Genomic DNA, 24340 nt, shown 5'->3' on the forward strand with positions numbered 1-24340 from the left:
CCAATAAAGCAAATAGGAAAAAAAAAAAAAAAAAAAAAAGCAATGTGGTGTTGAAGAATATCAAGTATCTTCTAGAACATTCCAAATAGAAATTACTTCAAACCACCTAGATTTGAAAAGCTATTTTCCTAAAAGAAAAAGTAGACTTTTTTTACAATGAGAGCTTCAAAAATAAGTTGGAACACAGTTCAAGGAACTAGTTTATCTTTTACCTTCAGTTCCTCAACAGCTTTCTGTAACTCATCGGGTGTTTTATACTCAAAATCTCTTTCCAGATATTCTTCCTCAGCTTGTGTTATCCACTCGTGCATCTCAGACAAATCCTTTCTGAGACTCACAGTCTTATCCAAACCACCTTTTAATGCAGCCTTCTTAGCATAGGCCTTTAAGAAAGAAAAGATTGCATGGTACTTGAAGCAAAGCTACTGTACAAACTTGAAAACATTTTAGCCTGAAAAGAATCAAATTAAATCCTATAATAATAAAATTGTTGTTATTAGGCAGATGTTAACTCGCAATTAAGTAGATATTAATAACAAACAATCAAAAAAGTACTACATTTGTATGCATCCTCTTTTAGCAAATTATGGCTCTGCAGAACGAGTTTGTAATGATACTAGAAGGAGAATCTACACCATATGCTGAGGTCAGAAAACAACTGTGGAAAAGGACATCTCCCAGGGAATATCTTCTGTGAAATGTAGAAAGAAAAACCATAGGAGATTTTGAAAGCACATTCAAGCATGAAACCAAAGGCTCTTGAGCGATAAAGTCAGATGACTTTCTAACTAGTTCAAATGCAACTCACTAGAGAATAAAGCAATGTGCATATCTTTCTTCTGTTGATTAAGTCATTTAAGAATGTTTCAGAAATGTGAAGACCCTAAAAATAGGCAAGAAAAAAAGCCCAACCTCCTAGTGGAAGAAACTATTTACCTTAAAGGGAAAAATACTGCTGTTAAATCATCTGCCAATCACTAAGTGGGGGTGATATAATTGCATTATCCAGCTCATGTATAGAACTAGAACTAGACAATAATTTAGATCACCTCCATCTCAAACCACTCTCTGATTCTATTCATTGTGCATTAACCTATCAAAATTGTCCCTGATTGTGTATTTACCATCTTTCAATAGTATTAAGAAGTTTGCATCAAAAATATTAAGTTGTACTGGTGCCATTTTTCAGAATTGGGCTTGCAGAGCTTATTGCTCCAATATTCTGCTCTGTGGTGCTGCTTCAGTAAACATTATTTTCAGTAATATCAGGAGAAATTTTCTTAGTATTTGGTCTTAATTTCTGACATTTATTGGCTTGTTACTCATCCTTGAGGACTGGCTGTTAAACATAAATGCTGTTCTACATAGATGTTGTTTTACATTTCTAGAACAAAATAGAGCAACAATCAGTGAGTATAAAAGCAGAATTATATGTGGCTCTGCAAAATTATCTCTTCCTCAATCCCAGCACCAGAAGAGAAGGTAACCTCCTATCACCTGAAAAGAGTATCTGAATTGCCAATGACAACTGCCAACTGTCAGCTCTCACAGTCATATTAACTGCAAGTATATCACAAACCAAACTGATTTTTGTATTTACTATTCATGTATTTTAATAGCTGTTACTGAAGAAGTTGTGTCAGAAATGCCCACTGAGACAGAATAATTTGTGCCTTGTATTGAACGAAATTATTACAGACAGATTTTCAGGAAAGTCAGAAAAGAGAACTGTGACAGACTTCTATACCTGTAAGGTAATACTTGAAATTTCTGTGAGAGAAGTGCTAAGGTACCCAGCTTATTAATATCACACAAAAATAAGGAATTAAATACTCCATGGTAGTGAAAGGAGAAAGACTACAAGACTGACCAATAAAATGTCTTACAGATTTCAAAGATCAACTTTTATGTTTATCAAAAAATAGAGACTGTTTTTCACATGTAAAGTGAACAATAAAAATTTTAGAAAATATTACACCTCATTAAAATGTAACACGTTTAATTTTACAAAAATATATATTGAAAAGGTACACAAGAGAGAGCAAGTAGGAAAAAATTTGGAGGTAATACGACATGAAAAAAAATTATTTGAACAGTCATAAAGAATAAGAATCCAAATGCCATCAGTGAAATCAGAATAATTTTTAGCTTCCTTATTCAGTAAAATTATTTATTAATAATGCCTTTAACTAAAATAAAAGAACTGTCCTTTCCTGTTATGTCCCATTCCCCCAGATGTGTGTGACTACTGGAGACTAATTTATACACATGCTGATCTGGACATACTCTTAATTCTGAGTTATTCAATTATGAATCCTCCACTGCTTTAATGCCTTTTTTCATCCAGACATGGATGAAAAAATGACATGGAATTTGAACAATGTACAAGAAAACATGAAACTAAGTACTAAACTTGATTGTTTTGGCAAATGCCTAAACAACACCTTCAGAAATCTAGTTTTGCAGAAGCCGTAAATCATTCTGCGGTTAGACCTAATATTTTAGTATATATCTTTGTTATAAAAAGAGTCAGATATTGTGTTATAAATAAATATACTTTACATATACTGCTACAGGCTAAATTACACTCTATAAAATATTAGTTGACTAATATTGAATTATGAATATGTCTAAATTCTGTTTCATAACTACTGCATAAGTATAGAAGGACAAATTCTGCCAATGAAAACCCTGATGATTAATTTAAAAAGAACCAATCACAGCAGGAGGCTTGATACCTGTTGGCAAATGTGGTCCCACTGAGCGTTGAGATCCTTTAGCTCTGACTCTATTCTGGAAGCAAATTCCGGCTCTGCTTCACTCTTCATTTTCTTCCCAGTCTCATTTACACTGTTCAAACTGGGCTGGATTGTCTGGATATCATTTACTAAAGCCTAAAGGAAAAGCAGAAGTTTAGGCAAGCAGAATTCACACAAAGTTTCAGATATGGTATCCCTGTGAAAATGTGTCTATGTGAGATTCTGACTTGTCTGGGGTCCAGATCTCCAGTCAAATGAGCACAATCAACAGATTTATCTATGAAAAGAAATTAAAAAGGAATGAGCAGCTGTAATGTGGCAAGCTCTTGTGTACCAAATAAAATTATGTAATTTTTAGATGTTATGTATGCACTATAAATATATACATATATGATGTGCACATATGTCTCTTAAAATGGTTCCTTGCTGTTGGTTGAAAAATGAGAAATACCTAGATCTTTTATTGACATTTCTGAAAGAACATTCCATTAAAATGGTGAAAAATAACAATAATTCTTATTTAAATAATGGCTAAGAGAAAGTATGAGAGAACTTGCAGTTCTGTAAGATCACTGTGTATTTAGTATTTCATAGTATTTACACATCCTGCCAGAACATTTACACAACTTATAAATTCCACTGAGCATATAGACAGGGGCCATCATGGATTACAAGATTCACTGCACTTACACACTCTGTTGGGATAGGAAGAAGAATTTGTAAACCCTGTGATGGAAGTACCAATATTTCATGATGCTTTAAAACTCTGCTGGGATAACATCCTGGAACTTTTAAGTTTATTGAAAAAAAAGAATGGATACAACTCACAATACCTGCAAGCTCTTTTTGTACAATTAAAAAAAGTTTGTAAATTACATGAGTAACAGATAAAGAAAAAAGATATTTTGGCACAGAGTATACAGATTAAAAAAAAAAAAAGTCACTGTGTGCCTCCTTCTGGTATTAAAGTTTCCTTGCAATAACTGAATTTTCCTTCAAACCCAGGACACGCAAAAAGTTCAAATACACTGCAGAAGGCAATCCCCTTTCTACATGAATTTATTTTTAGGAACAGTAATAATTTGTGTAACTTCTGTATAAACTCAGCTCATACAGAAGAATTGAATAACTGCCAAGCAGGCAGGTAATACTCACTGTACATTGCTCAAGTTGCTTTTCTAGTGCTTCTGAGTCTCCAAGGGCAGGCCACTCTTCCTTCAGAAAAACATCCACTTCAGCCATCCACTTCTTCAGTGTTCTAGTATCATTCTGTGTATTAAAAAGACATTTCATTGCATCACACAAATCCTGACTGGCAAAAGTGTAATTCATCCTGACGCTACAACTAAAACTCATTGCAATGTAATTTCAGCATTATTGAACTGTCTGAAAATACAAACACAGCAAACAAGTAAAGTCAATTTTACCTGGGTCTGTCATCAACACTTTAACCTGCACTTTGACCATTTCTGACCAAGTTTAATGTGTCTATGAGCAGACAGCCTTATGGCTCTCAAATTTATGCCTTCTAGATATCATTTGTGTTTAGATACTGCAGGCTTGTTCATTGGTTCCTTTTATGGCTTCAGATTACTCATACTTGGCATTTAATTCAAGCTCACCCATCAAATGTCCTGTGCTTTCATTTAAACTTCAGACTCCTTTTGGAAGTTATATGCTCTAGTGCCTATTTTTCTACCAGAACACAACACAGAAAAACACCCTTACTATTCAGAATGAAAAAAAGCCAATATAACTGAAAGAAATTCACTTCAGAAACTAAAGTCATATAATGACTCAATGAGTCCTTTCAGAGTCTCTCAGTTACTATTTCTAGCACTAGAATAGGAATATTATTTCCATAGCCTTTATTTAACTCTTGCAGTTTAAAAAAAAAAAAAAAAAGACGATCAAATACTTGAAAAGAGGGAATGCCACCACTCCAGGCAACATTACATAGGTAATATAATAACTTGAAAAGTAGAATGAGATTTAGAAAATACCACTTAAAATTGCCTTAAAATGACATCTTTGATAATCAGATTAACATATTAAAATAAAACACACATATGGCAAAAATTTTAGAAGGAAATTATAAAGCATTTTTTCACCAAACCACTTTCATCACCAATGAAATACATATTGACATTACATGCTGAATGCAAAGCTGAATTAAAGCACAAAAAAGGATGCTAGAATAGAGACTCTGTCCTAAAATGTATACAAATATGCCTTAGTAACTATTACGAGACAAGTAACCAAAGGGAACATTTCCCTCATGTGACTGATATACTTAAAAAAAAACCCAGTCCAGCCTGGAAAATGAACTGAATTAATGAAATTAATCATAAAAAAATTATCAGTATACTCCAAAATGGCAATTACCAAAACACTTTTGAAATATCTACTGTGCATTCCATTATCCAACAGTAAAAATAGTTCAAAATCATATTTCATGATGAAACTTTAATACCTTTACAAGAATACTTTTAGCTCATTAATGTGGTAAAATATTTATCTGGTGGAATTTTCTTAAAAAGAGATTAGTCTCCTGCTACCAATGAAGATCAAATGTATGACTCACATTTTTAATCAGATTGTAAATGCATTTTGTTTATGAACGCTGATTTCATCATATCCCATACTGACGCATTCCATAAATTACAGTAGCTAAAATAATAATCTGGATGAGAAGTCATTCAACAAGCTTAAAAGACAATAACTTTTATATTAGATGTGTACCAGAGGGCTTTCAGCAACAAATATAAGGGGTAAAATTTGTCTGCATCAACAGCTCAAGCTGCTTTGAATGTTTCACATGAGCATGGTCATGATGCTCATGACCTTTTTAAGACCAGTGGGAAAAGCTCTAAATTTGGTGATGGGGGTGGGAGCGAAGAAGGGAGGCAGAGGGGCAGGAAAATACAAAAGTTTGAATTTCTTAAGCAAAGTGCCCTGCTTTTTTTATGTGGCACTGTTTTGGGAATAGGGTGGCATCTGTGAGGAGAGGATAGGTGTTGTCCTGTGCTGGACACAGACAGTTCCAGCTTTCCCCTGTGGAATCACCACAGGACACAGCTGATGCTGTGGTGGGCTAGTGATGTTCAGTGGCAATGTAGTTAAGAAAGGGCAAAAATGTCAGACAGACAGAGGATGAGAGGAAAAAAGTGAGAAACAGCCCTGCAAAAAGCTAGAATCAGCCCTACAGACACGCAGGTGAGTTCCAGTGCTGCCATTCTAAATACCTGAAACACACTTCTGCTTTCTGGAAACTGCTGACAAGATACTACTGCATTACAGGTGACTTTAATTATGTAAGTGAATTCATTAAAGTCAATATGGTACAGCTACCTCAGGTGCATCAATAAGTGCTTCAGCTACATTGAAAAAGAAGTAGAAGAACATTATTTGCAATTTTTAATGAAATTAGCGCTTTCTGCTAATGAAACAACATAGTCAGAAACAGCCAAAAATCAGAACTCAAAGTAAAATCTTATACTCATCAAAATCAAGCAGACATTTAAATACATTTTTTGTCATGTTTTGATATCTCACTTTGGTGTTAATTCCTGTAAGCACCTAAATGTCTTCTGCCTTAGTCCCACAGCAACAAGCCACCAGGCGTTAGCAGAGGCTGAAAAAGTGCGATTAACCTGGAATCGCTGGAGTTTGGTCATGCGCTCCTCCAGCTTCTGGCACTGCTCTGCCAGCTGTGCCGAGAGCTTCTTCCAGCGGCCAAGGACCACCTCAACCTCGGACCGGTAACTCTGGCTGACCTCTGCAGGGGCTTTCCTGGACAGGTCTTCCACAGTCGTGCTGAGATAGGTCAGGCCCTTCTGCTGCTCTTGCAGAGAACTTTGTAGAGCCTGTGGATAAGGAGCAAGTGGAATTCATGTGCTACGCAATTCTCTTCGTTTCACAAACACGGGACACGCAGAGGTCACCTTTGCTAAAACACGCAATGGCATAACTTTCTGAGCAATTTGGAATTGTTTTTCTCATACAACGTACAAGGTTTTTCTAGTTGAACTGAGAATATAACCAGAGGTATTTATACTTATTAACAGATGTGATCTACATACATTTCATTAATTTGAGATAGGAATTTGCTATGGCCCTGAATAATGACACTCAAAAGAGGCAGAGAAAAGAACCAGAACATGTAGAAAAAGAATAAACTTAGAGAACTGAATCTGTGATACAATATTTTTTATAACTTTGCAAAACGTTTGTAATTCTCAGCCAAAATTTATGTAATCTAGGGGTTTTTTTCTATATTCTACATTTTACTTCTGAATATGCATCAAACAATATGTTCATTAGCCATCTGAGAGTAGAAACTCTGTCAGACATAGAGATACAGGGAAGGTTTGTAGCCACTGGCAAAATTTGTTCCACATTTATCTACTTGTAAATTTGACAGGAAAACCTGTCAAAAGACTGTGCTGCATTTTGCAAATCAGAATTGTTTTCCTGTCAGCACTGGAAAATGAAATTACCTAAATCTATATTTTACTACCAGAACTATCATCAAAGGAATATTTTATATACTATGGAGACAAACAAGGGCTTTTCCTTAACATTTTCAATATAAGATATTGAAAATGTTAAGGAAAAGCCCTGAACATTTTCAATATCTTATAAAATTGCTTTCAATGGTGAACACCATTTTAAATTCCTCAACTTCAGGAATCAATATAAGCAAGCAACGACCATCTAATGAAGCGCTGACTTATTTACTCAAGATCTACAGGCTTCAGCAGATTCATGTACCAAACTAGAGTTCTGTTCTTCTAAACTTCTTGTTTGAGACATCTGTACCCACAGCTTGATCACTCACCTTTAACTCCCTGAGTCTCTGCTCCATGATTTCATATTCAGCTATTGCAACCTGAGGCACGGAGAGTTTAGTTTCTGACTGCTGCATCCACACAAGTATAGTGTTCATTGTTTCCTTGTAGTGTGCAGGAGGCAAACTGTCAAAAACTACATTCAATGGGGAAAAAAAAAAGGGAAGGAAATAAAAGAAGGAAGGAAGGAAACAAAACATTTTTTCGCTTCACTATTCAGTTTGCTGACAGAAGACACTTGATAAAAGACCAAGCCTTATTGAAGCCTACAGCTGTTTTGCAAGAGATCAAAACAGGCCCAGTGAGTATCAGAACTATAAAAAATAATTTTGGAAGCAAAAATATTTTGAAAAATGAACACATTCCTTCTAATGTTTGAGATTTCTCTACCATGTTACGAGTTATGTGCCATTTGACCCTGTTATGATAGGTCAGAAGACAACTTATATGGCCAAGAAAACTATTTTAAATTTGTGTGTTCGGAGATCAACAGACAAACCATTGTACTTAACCTACAATCTAATTTCAGAAATGTCTTAAGAACTATGTTTATGTGTTCAATGTTTCTGTTCAAGCAAAATGTTCCATTTAAGACATCTGTTAAAAGCTTAGAAAATTAATCTTCCTTCTACAATAAAGTTGAATTTTATTGAACTGTGCTTATTGTGTCAATATTACAGCTACTGCAAATAGACAACATCTGGCACACACATAAGCAACTCATTAGCAGATACATTCCCTCTGCCATCAACAACAGTTGCCTCTATTCTCACTACAAAATGTGTAGACAAATAGCATGGCTGGTTGGAACTGCAACATTTCCAACTTGTTCATAATAATGAAGAATATAAAAGCTAAAAAAAGTTGCACCATTTGTGTCTCCTGTATCCTAGTCAATAGTCTCTGGTGTTTCACAAAGAAATGTACAGAAAAATAATAAAGCTGCCAAAAAGTAGTTTTGACAAACAACACAGTTAAAATTTTTAAGTGCAATCTTGCTTACACCATACAGTAGTGCTTGGCAGAAGGCAGAAGGTTTTAATCTAATTAAAAAGTTGATCAACAGAATGCTATGTGAAAAAACCGTATATTTACTCAGATATCATAACAACTTCCCAAAATCAGGACAACCTCACAATGTGAAGAATGCACATTGTATGGAAACTTTCCTCATAAAAGACTTGCCTGATGTGATTCATCACCAATATCTGGAGATTTACAAAAGATAGAACTTGGTACCAGGAAAGTCAAGAATTTCTTCCCTTGTGAGGCATTTTTGTTCACAGAAATCAATAGTAACATATTCTTGGAAATACAAATCCAAACATTTTCCATCTCATACAGTAACATTTTAAATATTTTCTTTTCTTAGTGAAATTTATATTGCCTTTGACTCATTTTATCCAAAAAAATTTTTACTTTACAATATAACATACATTTAAACTCTTCACTCCATACAAATGGACATATAATTTGAGCAGCTCAGATATGTTAAAGAATTATACAACTCTTAACTGCAGTTTTATTTAGAAATATGAAATGCAGTTTAGTGTTGTGATGCAATGTTTGACTTCTCTAAGTTTTTCCCTTTAAATGAAAAACAAATCTTATGACTAATGTATAAATTCAAGCATTTAAGTAAAAGAACAGCTATTTTTGGTAGTACTGCAGAGTACCTCAGAACAGATGAAAACTGCCATAGCAAATGCCACCAAATTGCATGAAACTCTAATCCTGCAACTTGCCAATAATAATGAAGTTGTAAAACCATCCAAACATTGCAAAAAATTTCATTCAATTGTAATGAGTTATGTGTTCTACTATTGGATGGACTGAAAAAGAGTTCAAATGGGATGATAAACGTTGATTTAATCAAACTAGTGTCTTTACAATTTTGTTATTAAACATTAACTTTAGAAAGTATCTTTAAGTAGAGTGTAACCTAGGTTTCCCATTTCACTTTCAGATTACTACAGATTAGCAGTAATAATGAAACACTTTTTGATTCTTTAAGATAGACAATGCGTCAGCATTTTCATCCACAAGGAAGCAGATTAACTTTTAGGATGGCACTGAAGAGCTTTTATCATTTTAGCAGCACATGCTGGCAAGCTCCCATGTGGAATTCACATTACCCAGTTACAACAGTCTAAATAATCTAATTCATTTATGGCCTCTTTGTGGGCAATAGGAATGTCTAAATTCCCCATGCTAATATGCTAATAACATAAACCCACATTCAAGACCTGTTTCTTTTTATCTTAAAATTTGCTTTCTGTCACTAATATTTATGGACTAAAGTCCACACAATAAGCAAAGTTCATTAATATGGATTCTGCTGTATTATCTAAAAAAAAAAAAAAAAAAAAAAAGAATTGGCAATGAGAAGGATTTAGTATGTCCTCAATATAGGCCCAGTTTAGATAGAGCAAAACTAGGTCCATGGCAGAACTGTAACAAAATATCACAGAAGGAAATCACAAATGTGTTAATGTGAAATATCAGAATACAGTTCCCAACCCAGAGGGGAAAAATGTTTTTGTATTAACCTATTCCATTTATAGGGAATGCATTTTGGTGTGACTGACATTTTAAGTGCTGAGAACTGACAGGCAAATACATTTGTACTTGCATATTTCTTTCAGAGAAAGTCCATACATGTGGAAACAGAATGCTCAAATAGTTAGTTAGGATTTATTTCTAATAAACAGAACTACCTAAATATGTGAAAATAGTTTTCCAAGTAAGTAAAATACTTTGTTTGCGTTTCCTCACTGCCTCCTTGGTTTTTGCAACCAGATTTTTCACTCAAAAATATTTTCCCAAATCAGAAATGAAATGAGAATATAATTATCTCAACAACGATCAAATCACATTGGATAGGTTGCAGTGTGTTTCTCCTGCATTTATTACAAATCCCACTGTTCATCACACCATTGTGAAAGACAATAAATATAATCTATGGGACCATTTTAGTAAAGATTTATTTCCTGAAATAAATTAACATGATTAAACTTCATGTATTTCCAATAAAAACCTCCAGTAGTAAAACCAGACTGATGTTTTTACAACTTTGTTTTATTTATTTTGTAATACAAATACTTGAACCAATTCATCAATAGGTCTTTATTAATAAAAGCTGTGATTTCCTTCTCCTATATTTTTAACCAGAAAGTCTCATAAGGAATCTTGTGTAATACTTGGTCAATGTTATGCAATGATTTAAGTCTTCCAATTCTTTTTTTTATAAAGCTCTTGAAAGCAACAGACGGGAATAATAGAATCACAGTGTGATTTGCGTTGGAAGGAACCTTGAAGATCATCCAGTTCCAACCCCCATCATGGGCAGGGACACCTTCCACTAGATCAGGCTGCTCAAGCCCCATCCAACCTGGCTTTGAGCAGTTCCAGGGAAGCCCTTCTCCAGCTCTACAGGATCTTTCATAACAGTAAATATATTTTTAAGACACAATTATTTTTCAGGTGGGTTTGTTTTTCATCCATAAAAATATTCATTTTTACCACTGAGGAAAAGGACAAAATCACCTACGGAATAGAGGACATTATCTCATACACATTCATTTCACAGGCTGCTTTGTCCTTTTGATCTTGATTTAAATAAAAAATAATTACCAGAGGAAATGGATGGGGTGAAAAAAAGAAAAGAAATTGCTTGCATGCTACTTATTAAAACAATAAATTCTCACACACATCTGAGCTGTATCTTCAGCTTGAAAGACACATTTAAAGAAGGTTAAGCAAACTTTATCCCTCAAAATCAAGCAACAATGAATATTTTTACTACTAAATCATAGTTCAGGTCTTAAAGAAAACTTTTAGTTATGAAGTTTTCAAGATACTTGCTTAAATTTTTCCTTCCTCAAGTATACAGTGATTTGAGAAAGACTATGTTATGTATCATTACAATTTCACTGCCACTTATAATCCATTTCCAATGCATTTAAAGCATCAAAACAAGTTAGCACTTCAAAGTTTTAACCAAGGCAGAATAATTACAGACTAAAACTCTAAATGGTCATCATACTGTTACAGTTACTGTAGTTTATTATCTTATAAAATTATGCCAAGTTTGAATTGCATGAGCTCTATGCAATCCGACACCCCAAGATACTGTCCTTATGAGTTAGAGAGCATAATGATGTGCATGAAAAATAATTTTAAGCATGGCATGGGTAAATAAAAATTCTAAAGAATCTTGACATGATGCAGAAGGCAAAAGCTTTCTAAAGTACTTCCTGAAATAAACAGGAGAAACATCATTTGAATGCAGATGAATAATTTATCATTAATAATAACAACAGTAATGATGACAATGATGACTTCACCTTTGGGAATTACTGATTCTGCAAAGGTAGAATAAGAACTTGAAAGAAAAGCACAGTGCATAAATTTATGAAGCAGACAAAAATGGAAATAAATACGACTTTTTCTTTGCCACCTTCACCTTGATACTTTTAATTTTACCTGTGACAAAAGCCTTTTTTTTTAGTTACTTGCTAAAAATCCAACGATTTTCCAATTTCCCTCAGAAGAACATGTATCTCAGTGAGAACATGTATCTCCATCAAGGCCATGACTGGATAGCAGCTCAATGCAGCGAGACTGAAAAGCAGAAGCACCTTAATGGAATTCAGTTAAGTCACAGAACTAGGGGAGTGCTGGAATGAATCAGCTGCCACCCAGGAGGAAGTTTGAACCAGGGAGTATTCACTTACCTGACACTGACCGTCAGCTCTCCCTGGGCTCAGGGGGAATGGGAGGCCGACCATGCTGCTCCCTAGAAATCTCTCTGATGTAGCAGCAGTTAATTTCAAGACAAGTAAATGTAAAGTACAAAACCTCCTTTTTCACCAGGGCATTAAAAAATGTAAGAACCTCCTTGGGAAATCAGGTTTGTTATTCATACCAGAATCATTGCCAGCGTTGTCTGTTTCACTCCCTTGTGTAGATTACTGAATAGTTTTAAGCTCAGTCTGACCTTTATTTTTTCTATATAGCAATATTCCAGACATTACTCTAAATGTGTTTGGGGAGAAGAGGGAGCTAGATTGCTGGATACATCATATTCAAAATGACATATGGATATACAGACATTCTGTAAAGTGCAAAAAATGGGGTGTATTTCTTATTATTTTATGAGACTGTATCTCTTTCCTAACCAGCACTACAAAATAATGAAAAAAACCCAGTCAAATAGGTTTCAGAATTTAAATTAGGTTTTAAAACTGGAAATGGTAATCAAATAATGGAGAAAAACATGTAAGAAAATCTGAGTTAGTCTTTAGTATTATTTTGTTGACAAATCTGCAGCAGAGAGAAACTACTAAGCATTCCTGAATGTTTAAAAAAACCCCAAAATTAAGCTGCCATCACTTCCAAAAACCACAATCAAAACCTAACCAAACAAAAAATATTTGAGGGAGACAATCCCCAAAATTAAAGGAAACTGTTTATGAGAGAAAAATTCCCTTGAAAAACAGAAAAGCTAAATACCCTTATCCATCAGAAAAGATAATGAAGCAATGAAAGACTAACAAAAGAAACAAACAAACAAAAAAAAGCTAATCAAAAAAGAAAAATATTTTAAACACATGTAGGTTTCATGTATAGGAAAGAAAAAAAAAGGATCAAATATTATAACTGATCTGCAACATATCATTCAGTCCTCAGGAGACTTTTCCAACTGTAGGAAATAATTAATTACAAATAATTTATGTAAATAAAAGATGAAAAGATCTAAAATACTCTAACAAATTTTCAATGCTTGCTATTAAAGTAAGGCCAGAATAAAGACACAGGATATGGCCCATCTGTACAACACAAGAAAAGCAGTAACTGTCCAGGGCTCCATGCAATATTGATTAAGAGACTTCTGTTCTCCTGCACTACAGGAGACTCTCCCCAGCCTGGTCAATGCTTCCACCTCAGGACAGCTGTTCCTGCAGCTGGAGGAGCTGATTCCAGCCCAGGCTGGGCAAGGAATACCCAGAAAGAAGTGTACTAAAGCCCATGGCATTGCAGGTCAGGCACTGAACAGTATTTACCTTACTGGACCAATCAACTGGTTAATTCATGGCCTCTCACCACAGTAAAATTTGACATGGCAAACCAAACAACTGTGGAAGTTTAAACAGAGAAGAAATCATAAAGAAGCCAGCATTTATGCTGTTTCTGTTGGAAGAATGGCAAGTGATTTCAGCATATAAAACATAGTCACATTAAGGGTTTTTGCATCTTGCTGATTGTTTATCTTGAATTTAGAGTAATGAAAAAACTTTACACTCCTTAATGTTAAATTTCTACAATTCATTCTTTCACCACTTGCTATGGGACACTTGTATTTTATTTCTTCTGTTCTCCCATGCATCATCACCTCTTCAGTTTGCATATGTGGATAACACGTGTAAAATAACTACAGCAGTGCAGAAATGTAGTATTGAAAAAAACAATATCTAAGACTCTCTGTGAAAGAATTTAGAAGGAATATTAGAAAAATCCACTAGAAGGAGCTAGCACTATGTCAAATTTCAAATCAGTACAATAATTTAGAGATATCAATGGTTTAAGGGGCAAGTAATATCTTTGTTGTTGGGAAAAGTTAAATTCACATTCTTTTTTGTCTGATACTTTATTAATTTTATAAGCTAATACAGAAAGTATACAGTAATTACTGATATGCTACATATCATTAATTAGGAATAGTTAACTTTCTTTTTTGGTATAGCAGTTTGTCCCTTTTGAAAAATTCATTTTACTGAAAATATCACACATAATGTCATAACTGGCAGTCATGTGTTCTGCCTTGCAAATAAGAAAGAGTTGGCCACATGATGAAAAACTAGATATGCTAAGGTGGCTACTCTCTTTGATAAGATTTATGGAGTTAAATTTCTATTCTGTAAAAATCTAGAGCAGATTCACTCCTGTATTAAGCTGTCTTTCCTCTCTGCTGACTGACAGAGATGGACTGCCTTGTCTTATAATCCAAATAAACAAAGACAGTTTTATGGTGCCAAAAAATATCACTGAGTCTGTCCATAAACACACTAACAAGAGGAATTTTGATGGCAGAACTACATTGAGTGGAAGCTTTGCTTCTGAATAGTCTTCCTTCCCTTGATTTCTCAATATAAAACACAGAATGAACTGATATTTTTTGAAAGACTAATTCAATTGCAAAAAAGAGCACCTGAATTGCACTACTGGTTTAGTATCACAAAAGCAAATACAAACTGGGAAAGCAAAATATAAACACCTATACTATGTGTGCTACTCAAGCAAATTGACTTCTTGTCAAGAACACTTACTGGTCTGTAGCTGCTTTTCTCTGGCATGCATGTCAGCAAATATTTGCTTGAAATGGCTGGTAAAAGCAGCAAGGTCAGCATCCAGAAACACTGGTGCTTGTTCTTTCTCTTTGAGTCCTTGACTTTGAGCCTTTAGCCTTTCAATCTGAGGCTGCAGGGTTGACATTCGAATGATTTCATCCTGCAAATTCGAACAAAAAAAAAAAAATATCAAGATACGGCTACACAACAAGTGAAACCACTAGTGCCATGAAATCACCACTGTTTCAGTGCACATTACACAACTGTTTTGCTTCCAAATACATCAGTTACAATACAAATCAATTCAACATTTTAAACCTTTCCTCACAAATCAATACCTCTACTCCCAATAAAATTGTGGATTGAAATCACTGCTTTAAGCCATCTTACAGTCACTTTCACAGGACATTTTGATCAAAGAAAATAGGAACAATTGTACATTAAATTTTCAATCCTAAGGAACATTTTTTCATGTGAAGATGGGAAGAGAAAAACACCACATGTACCATAATCCTGGACCTATGTCTGTTAGATTATGTACAGACTAAAATGAAGAAGAAAAGGAGAGATGCAGATGCCCAGTGATTTCTAACAGCCTCAGAGTAACACATTAGAGGCCGAGGTTAAGATTAGGATAGCACAGAGCAGTTGGAAGGGACTTTCAGGGAACATCTGTTCCAATGGCCTGACTACTTCAGGGCTGACAAGTTAAAGCACATTGATAAGGACATTTTCCAAATGGCTCCTACAGATGGACAGGCTGGGGGCACCCATCACCTCTCCAGGAAGCCTTTTTGCTACACTCTTCAAACACCCTCCCACTCCAGTCTAAACCTTCCCTGGCACAGATTTGAACCATTCTCATGCATCCTGTGCCTGGATACCAGGGAGAAGGAATCAGCACCTCTCTCCTCACTCCCCTTCTCAGGGAGCTGTAGGGAGCAGTGGGGTTGTGCTATTATACCTTGTATACACTGTGACATGTGCAACTACAGAATATAAAAGAAATGAGCAAAGTAAGCCAAGTGTACAGTTCATGGCAGAGATATTCAAATAAAAGTTTTCTGCACGAGAACAGAGATCTCTGTAGGCACAATGCCAGTCTGGAAATACCTGAAAATTGAAGTAATAGCCTAGATCTCAATTTGGGTTTCAATATTGTCTTGTCAAGAGCTTCTGGTCAGAGATTTCCTAAAGTCAAACTTCTACAAGTATATCATGCAATTTATAATGCAATACTACACTTCAATATATTGCTGTTAATCAGTATTTGCCTGTAAGCTCTCCACCCACAGAGCTGCCCACAGTAAGAGAGAGAAGCAAATTTCTATGGTGGTACAGCACACAAATAAAAACAAATAGGGAAAATTATAAGTGAATTGGTGTGACAGTTTTTTGTACAACTCCTGTGATTCTCTTATATTGTGACAGAAGAATATTCCTCCATTTGACTACACAACCCACACTGAATCAAAACACAGGATATGTAAGAAGTAAAGTGGTCTGCAATGGCAGAATTTTAGACTTGAAGACAATGTTCAGGCACAGATCCTTAACAGAGGTGAAGAGAAATGTTTCCTTAATGAGGAACCAAAGACACAGATTTTTACAAGAAAAAGAAATATGAAAAATACTTTAAGCCCACAGTTCCCTCTAAGTGTCTAAGTATCCTAATAACAAAATATTTGGAGCAGAGTTTTAAAACCCATATGCTGGGTTCTACTGCCTCTATTTCTTTACCAGTCTTTCCTTTCCTTGAACAAATATATTCAATAATTACCTTGTAAATCCAAGGAGTCCATTTACCATTTTTATAGTGAAATATTGTAGGTCATAATCTGTCCCACTGTTGGAACACCTATGAAGCACAATATCATAAAAAACTTGATCAATCTCTAACCTTGCATCTTTCTAACTGAGTTTTTACTGTAGCAGGATCTGTTGCTGGTGTGGGTTGTGTTTTCAGCCAGTTTTCTGCAGCAATTGCTGTCTGCTCCAGTTGCTGCAGCTGGGAGTAGAAGTCAATGATGTTATTTTGGTGCTCCAGCCATGCCAGTCTTTCACTCAGCAACTGACAGAACTCAATCCAGCGGCTCTTCAGCTGCTCTGAGGCTTGTCTAATGTTGTCAGGATTCAGACCCTCTAGAAAAACAAGAGAAGATGCTTAAAGATAAACAAGTTACAAAGAAAAGGGAAAAAAAAAAAAGTAGGATAGTTTAACAATTCAATTTCTCGATTTGAGGGCTCATAAATCCAGTTAAGGATTTATCACCAAATAACAGTTCTGAATCTACAGATGTTACACATTAGTGGGGAAAGCATATAAAAAATATTTAAAGTTGCTGCTTGGGTACTTTTGTTGCTATGGGAATGAATTATAAACTACATTAAAGTACAAGAATGGGAATAAAGCAGAAAGTAGAGACACAAAACATAAAGTTAATTAAAACTGCTGTAAGAAATAACCAAATGCCTGACAGCTGGATTTTGAAAACTCAGCCTGGACTGAAATTAGATTATAACGTACAAGACCGTTGCTGGCTTTTCTTCTATAAAAAGACTGATTACAATTAATAGGAGCTATATTCCACAGTTATTTAGAGGTTTCTGGTAATCCAACCCATCTATTTTGCATTATACATTATTTTAGAAATATCATAAACACTAAGGACTAAACAAAGGACCAGATTAAACCTCCATCTAGGCCAGTCCTGAGTGTCCAACAATGACCATAAGGAGACAGTAAGAAGAGAGCCAAGAAACCATAGGTGATGCTTCTCTATGGTTATTTTCAAAGTGATTGGTTTCTCTGATGTAGTTTGCCTATTCCTGTCTGTTGTTCAATAATCATGCTTATAATAAATTCATAAAATAAATCTGACTTTAGTTATTGTGCCCAAGGTAATTATTTAGAATAATTAAAAGGTAAAAGGAATTTTCTTCACTTTCTGTGAAGAAAGTAAAGCAATACATATGAAAGATAAAAAAATGTGTCTTATAATAACATAATTCATAATCACTCTGTAATTTGAACTCAGGATGACTTCAAAATAATATTAGCCTAATAATCTCATTTAATTTTTAGTGCAAGTTTAAATGTAATCCCTAACATTTTTTAAATTGTAACGACATGTAATGTTACACATGGCAATAGGGCGAACATTGATTCCAAAATGACTAAAATTCTCAAATCACTGACCAATGCCATATGCTTAAGAACACTTTTAATAACATCCTCACATAGTCATACAATAGCCAACCAGTTAAACAGAAGCTATGTTTTTATCAAATAATAAAAATTACAGTACTTTTCTTTCAAGCAAGCAAATGAGGCAAAAGCTTTCCACGCTCCACTTCTGCAATCTTTGATACACTACTGAATATGGGTTTTCTGGTTTGCAATCTGCACTCCAAATCTACAGGAAAATTTCTTTATCAGGATTAAAAAATAGTAAAATTCATGGCAATTTTGGAAGGTAGTACATAGGAAATAGAGTCCTAATTACAGCTAAATGCTGTAGTAAAAAGTAATAAAAATTACTAGATTTTTTTTTGTAATAAAATATTCTAAGGAATTGTTATAATGCATGCTATATGGTAAACCACACTAAATGATAATCGGGGATCATGTCTGTTGTGGAGCATCATAGTGCTCTGGCAAATCCTGTTCTAGATCCAGCTCAGGGCTATTTCATTCAGAGTTGCTTGGAAACAGCCCACTTGGAAACAGACTGCAGTAACCTGATAGCAATTCTCTGGATATGCCTTTGCTCTAGGATGGTGCCCCAGCCAAACAAATTGTACAGCATTTCAAAAAGAAAAACTATTGGAAAAGCAGAAAGCCCAGTATCACTGGGAGATAATGGGTGGTGGTTGGAGCAGCTCCACATTATACTCAAAAAACTGAAAAGAACATTTTAAGGACTGATCAAGGATATAAAATGAAATTTGAAGCATGAAGAGGTAAAAAAGGATTTTGACACATCTTAATAAAATCCAAAAGTGATCTTGTTTTCCGTGAGAGTGTGTGTGTGTGCATCTGGGGATGTGGTAGCATAACTGCATTTTCTAGAAGTATAATGTCTAATGAGCATGTGAAGAGGCACAATAATTCTGAATGGCACAGCACATCTGAATAACAGCAATCACACACAACCAGGCACACAGATACTGACTCTTAACAACAGCAAGAATAAACACATGTATAGACAATAAGACTTCAACTATGCTGTATTTTAACAATTGTTTCTGTTGTGAGTTGGGTATAAAAATGCTGTAAATTTATAACAGGGAGCAGATTATCTTTGTCATTGTGTTCATTATTATCTCTGAACCTGGAAGACATTGCTTATGAGTTTGGCAGACTAGATATAAAAAGATCACTTTATTTATTCCACTTTTCCTTTCTTTTCAGCTGCCACAGTCTCCCAAGTACCATTAGGTGAGATTATGATTACCAGAAGTGCAGTCATGGATTCTCCACATATAATAATAATACTTTTCACGGTAATATTTTCTTCTAGGATTCAGACAGGACTGTATTTCAGATGAAAATCTAGATTCACTAGATCCTTCTTTTCTGATTTTGCTCATAGGTCCCTCTTCACATGACACATTTAAATATGTGAAAATAGCCACTATTATTAAATATTTCCTTAATTCTTTTATTTAACATCTAACCTTTGAGTCTAAATGTGATTCCATAAATACATAGAGAAAGAAATACTTTTGGTGTTCATGTTCCTGAAGTGCACAGTACAAAACTGGTTTATGCAGAGTCATGTTTGCTAAAATACTGCAGAGATGCACCTTCATTAGGCAGAATATCCTACTGTAAGGAAGATAAAGTCTCCATAACATGTGTTTTTAAAACTCTTATTTCTCAGTCCATTCAGGTAAATCAAAATTGTCCATCAGATGCCAGCATGTCATTTCTAGAATGTAATAAAATGGCTATTACTTGCACTTGAGTTCATTTGGGCAAGTTTGACCCATTGGGGAAAATCAAGAATTTCACAGAATTATGGAATCGTTAGGGATGGAAGGGACTTCTGGAGTTTACCCAGTCCAATCCCCATGCCAAGGCAGGGTAACCCAGAGCAGGTGACAAAGGAATGTGTCCAGGTGGGGTTTGAAATGCCTCCATAGAGGGAGCCTTCATGACTTCCCTGGGCAGCACTGGGTTCCAGTGCTCTGCCACCACCAAAAAAAAGAAATACTTCCTCTAGTTGAGGTGGAACTTCCTGTGTTTTATTATTCCTTAATAAACTCCATTATTCCTTGAAATAATGGAGTTATTGAATAGTCCTATTTGAAACTTTCTTCTGTGATAACTACTGATTTCTTGACTAACCTAAGCAACTTTACCAAGACATACCACAAGTGTACAAGCAGGCAAAGAAACAATATAAAACCCATTTTCTGGTAAAACAGTATTTTATGAAGAGTGGTTTATTCATAATCTTTTCATGTTTCACATACTAAAAGTTTCTGGTATAATCATTGTATAATATACAGTAGCCAGAGGAAACAGATCATTATCTGAAGTGCATCCATTAATTTTATAACCTTGTATATTGCACATAATAAATTGTTCCTGAATATTTTTAATTGTGCAGCAGCACCTTACATGCAAGTGCTTTAGAATTGCCACTTAATATGAAATATATCTTGTTAAGTGCATCTGTCATTTGCACAGTTCTGTGATAGAATAATGTAATATTATTTGGTTTCTGTAGCTTTCGACTTGTGTAACTTACAAGATAATATATTTCTTCCACAGAATGGTGGCAATTCAAAATTACATGTTTTATTGCAACAAATTGATTTGTATTCACTTTAATGCTTCCTGTCAAAATTTTCTGATTATTCATTTTGATGTTCTATTTATTTTGTTCTAAACTACTATAATAGCCAAGTGTCCACTCCAACTGCTAAATTACTTATGCACCAACAGATTTTTCATTCGATTTTATAATATGATTTAGCAAGGAAGAACAAAACAGATTTTTTTTTTTTTTCCTAGAAACACTGGTAAACAGAATATGTAAATTTTCACTGATTGCAATTTTCAGTCTTGAAAGCATGACGGTGGCTGGGTAAAGAAACATCCACCAAAAAGCAGTAATGATTTCCCTTGTGATGGGAAAAGCTCTTCAAATGACAATGTCCAGACACCGTACCTACAAACACAGGAACAGCTGTGATGTGGAAGAGGGCACAACCTGCCAGGGCAAAATAATTAAATTAAACCCTAAATAAACCAATCCAATTCTCTCCAGAATACTGGGTTGTTTTTTTGTTTGCTTGTCTGTCTGTTTTTTTTTGTTTTGTTTTGTTTGTTTGTTTATTTTTGTTTTGTTTTTTGGGTTTTTTTTTTAACTTATTCTCTTACTTACCTATCACAGAAACAAAAAAAGGCAAGAAAATAAAGATAAATTATTCAACAATGGAGTCACCACCACTCTGAACTTGCTCTTATAATCCACCAGAGGTCTCATCTTTTTATGCTCTTCATCTGTCAGAGTCAGAATCTTGCTTATGAGCAAACATAAAGAATATTTTAATATTTAATTAATGCCAGCATATTCAGTGCCAGTATAATTGGAATCTTAAGGAATCTAATCATTAATAGTCCAGATCTAATTGACATAGAATAAGCAAAAATTAACAATACAATTAAAATTGTCATCACTTGACTTCTGAACTGATCTATGCCTTAAATCTGTTTGCCTTGTGTGGTCTTTTAATTACAGATTATACTGCAAATGCATGGCATTCATCAATTCAATCACTGACCTGTTTCCCTAAAGAATAACAGTGGGAGCATCATCATTTTTGATCTGTGAATTGTGGTAGTTAGAAAGATTTTTAATTAAATAACATAGTACATGTTCCCTCCACTACATGTTAAACTGCAGATCTCCCATAAATCCACACAGGCACATTTAGTAATTCCAGTTCCTTCCCATTTTATGGAAAAGAGTTCCACCACTGGAACAGGAAGGTATGAAGGAATAGTTAGACTGCTTAAAGAATGTTATTTTTGAGATTCAGCAAATCTTCTTCTTAGTGAATACAACAACCAAAACAATTAATTAATTCACAAAAGACACAAACACTATAGAAACTTAGTTGAATTACTGTGGAAAATATAAAGCTGCATAACTCTACTACAGTTTGAAATGAAGTTTTAAAGGTAATATTTTTACTTAACTTTTAGTTCATTTTCAGTTGAACTAAATTGCAACCATTAACTGCAATTAGATCATAATGATTGGAAGAAAAGGCAAATAGAAAGTATGTTGTACACCAAAGTACAATGGCTTCACAATGGCAGTTAACTTCCTCTACCCTCAAGGAGTAATTTTGAGCATCTCACAAGATATTCTATTTGCCAATTCTTTGTTAAAATCAACTCATAGTTCTCACCAACTACTGTTAATTATTTATTCTACTCTCTACTGCTGCATATTCTATTCTCAATTACTGCATTAATTAACCATTCCAAACACTGTTCTTCAATCTGCCTTTCCATTAGTGGAGCAGTGTAAAGTCCGATAAATATTCCAGGTTTCAAGTCCAGAGGAATTGTTTCTCTTTTCAAAGGGATTGTTTCCTCCCTAAAGCCATGACAATAAGAGAACTTAATTTTCACAGCCAATTAATCTGTCAGGCACACTAGAATGTTTTTTCTACCAAGGCTACCAGAATATAATGCATGGCACAGATCTCAGAGCAGCTGACAAAGCTGAAGAAGCTGATAAAGTCATGCTGACTTAGTTAGCCTACCCTGTGCCTGCCACCCAGTTGGAAGATGTGCTTCCTAAAAAAAGAGGTGTGATTTGAGAAATACTGGAAATATTTACATGCACATCTAGCCAAATGTAAACCATGAATAAGGATGGACCCATGGACTGAGGGACAGAACAGTCTAGTTAAAACTCCATGGGACCCATGGACTGAGGGACAGAACAGTCTTTAGTTAAAACTCCATGGGAATAATTAAGACAGAATTTAGTCTACTTGATACGTGACATGGTAGGCACTACAGTGCAGGGAAAGCTTATTTAAGATGGTAGTGAGTTCAGCAACTAACACCAAAATTAAGTCCTCATAAAGTACTACATAATCCAAAGAAACTAAACTGGAGGTGCAGGTCTGCATTTGTCCAATGCAAGAGTGGGAAATGGTTAAATATGCTCTAAACAGATTCTGCCCAAAATAAGAATCTCAATGTGTCAGCATGCAAATTTCAGATGCTTCCCTAAAAGTCACATACAAAAAATTCTCCCAGGCAGAAAACATAAAAAGTCTGAACTTTTTATATCATCAACCATAAAAAAGTGCCCAAATTATTTCAAACAGGGTGCCGATGTTATCAGACTGCCTTCAGTATATTCACAGAGTCTGGGAAGGGATTCATTGTAGCAATTGTTACAGTAATGATAATTAAATATGTCCTGCACATTAAATATAGTCTCTTTTAAAATATTACACTGTCATACTTAAGCAAAATAATTGTAGGATTCCATCAAATTTCTTTAGTTTGGCCAGTTAGTACCTCAGACTTAAAGCATTTTACTTTTAGCAATTTAATTATTGGTTATTTGTTGTAACAATTTAAGAGAAAATATACGTTCCAAATATCAATTTATTCAGCATCTGTATTTCTGGTAATCATATCAGTATGATAGATGTTGGCCCATTTTAATTCTTTGATTGCAAGGCAAGATATTCTTTAGTATTAAGAACAATGGCATAAGTCACAGTTTACTTTCATTAACTTTATTTGGGTTTTGTTTCTCCCTTATTTAAAAGTTCAAAAGAATGGTGTAATGTAATACTTTCTTTGGGGAAAAAAAAAAAAAGACAGGACTCTTGCACCTATTTTTCTTTGTTCAAGAGTTGTATAAACTTTGATGATTATTACTTTTGAAAAACCAAATCCCAATAAAATGTTATGTTTTCTATGATACAGAACATTACAGAAATATTTATATTACAAAACATACATTGTATATTAAAAGTCATGAAGCGTTTTTTCCCCAGTTGGTTAAAGTAATGCCTTTGGAGCTATCTAACTCAGATGTGTTAATGTACTTCAAAGCTTAGAGAACTCAGAAAATAAGATTACAACTTAAGTCTCTGCACAGAACAGATTGTTAATATACAATTCCTCACAGTGAGTTTCTAACACATTTCTCTGCATAGTACTAAAGTGGCAATACTTTTTTTTTCTATTCTCTAATTAACAGATTTACCATTCAGAAATAATAAAAGAAACATAAAGCAATATCACTTTACCATTCCATTTAGACAGTATGTGCTAATATAATTCTTGTGATAAATATGAACCTGTTCGTTGATCAAATCCCTAAGA

The 24340-nt window shown here is 34.5% G+C and overlaps 1 protein-coding gene across 7 annotated transcripts in view; it reads right to left on the reverse strand.

Annotated features, from left to right (window-relative positions):
• Positions 1 to 24340, reverse strand: part of DMD (dystrophin) — a 1148466-nt gene that overhangs the window by 636395 nt on the left and 487731 nt on the right. For all 7 annotated transcript variants that reach the window (XM_041472370.1, XM_041472371.1, XM_041472365.1 and 4 more), the window contains 7 exons: positions 16859 to 17100; positions 14938 to 15118; positions 7600 to 7745; positions 6413 to 6625; positions 3915 to 4028; positions 2739 to 2894; positions 213 to 383 (listed from right to left, as the gene is read on the reverse strand). In XM_041472370.1, the coding sequence (XP_041328304.1) occupies positions 213 to 383; positions 2739 to 2894; positions 3915 to 4028; positions 6413 to 6625; positions 7600 to 7745; positions 14938 to 15118; positions 16859 to 17100 (1223 nt within the window). The remainder of the gene's footprint in view (positions 1 to 212; positions 384 to 2738; positions 2895 to 3914; positions 4029 to 6412; positions 6626 to 7599; positions 7746 to 14937; positions 15119 to 16858; positions 17101 to 24340) is intronic.

This window comes from Pyrgilauda ruficollis, unplaced genomic scaffold (assembly GCF_017590135.1).
Source record: "Pyrgilauda ruficollis isolate IOZ18807 unplaced genomic scaffold, ASM1759013v1 scaffold29, whole genome shotgun sequence".
NCBI classification, from domain to species: domain Eukaryota; kingdom Metazoa; phylum Chordata; class Aves; order Passeriformes; family Passeridae; genus Pyrgilauda; species Pyrgilauda ruficollis.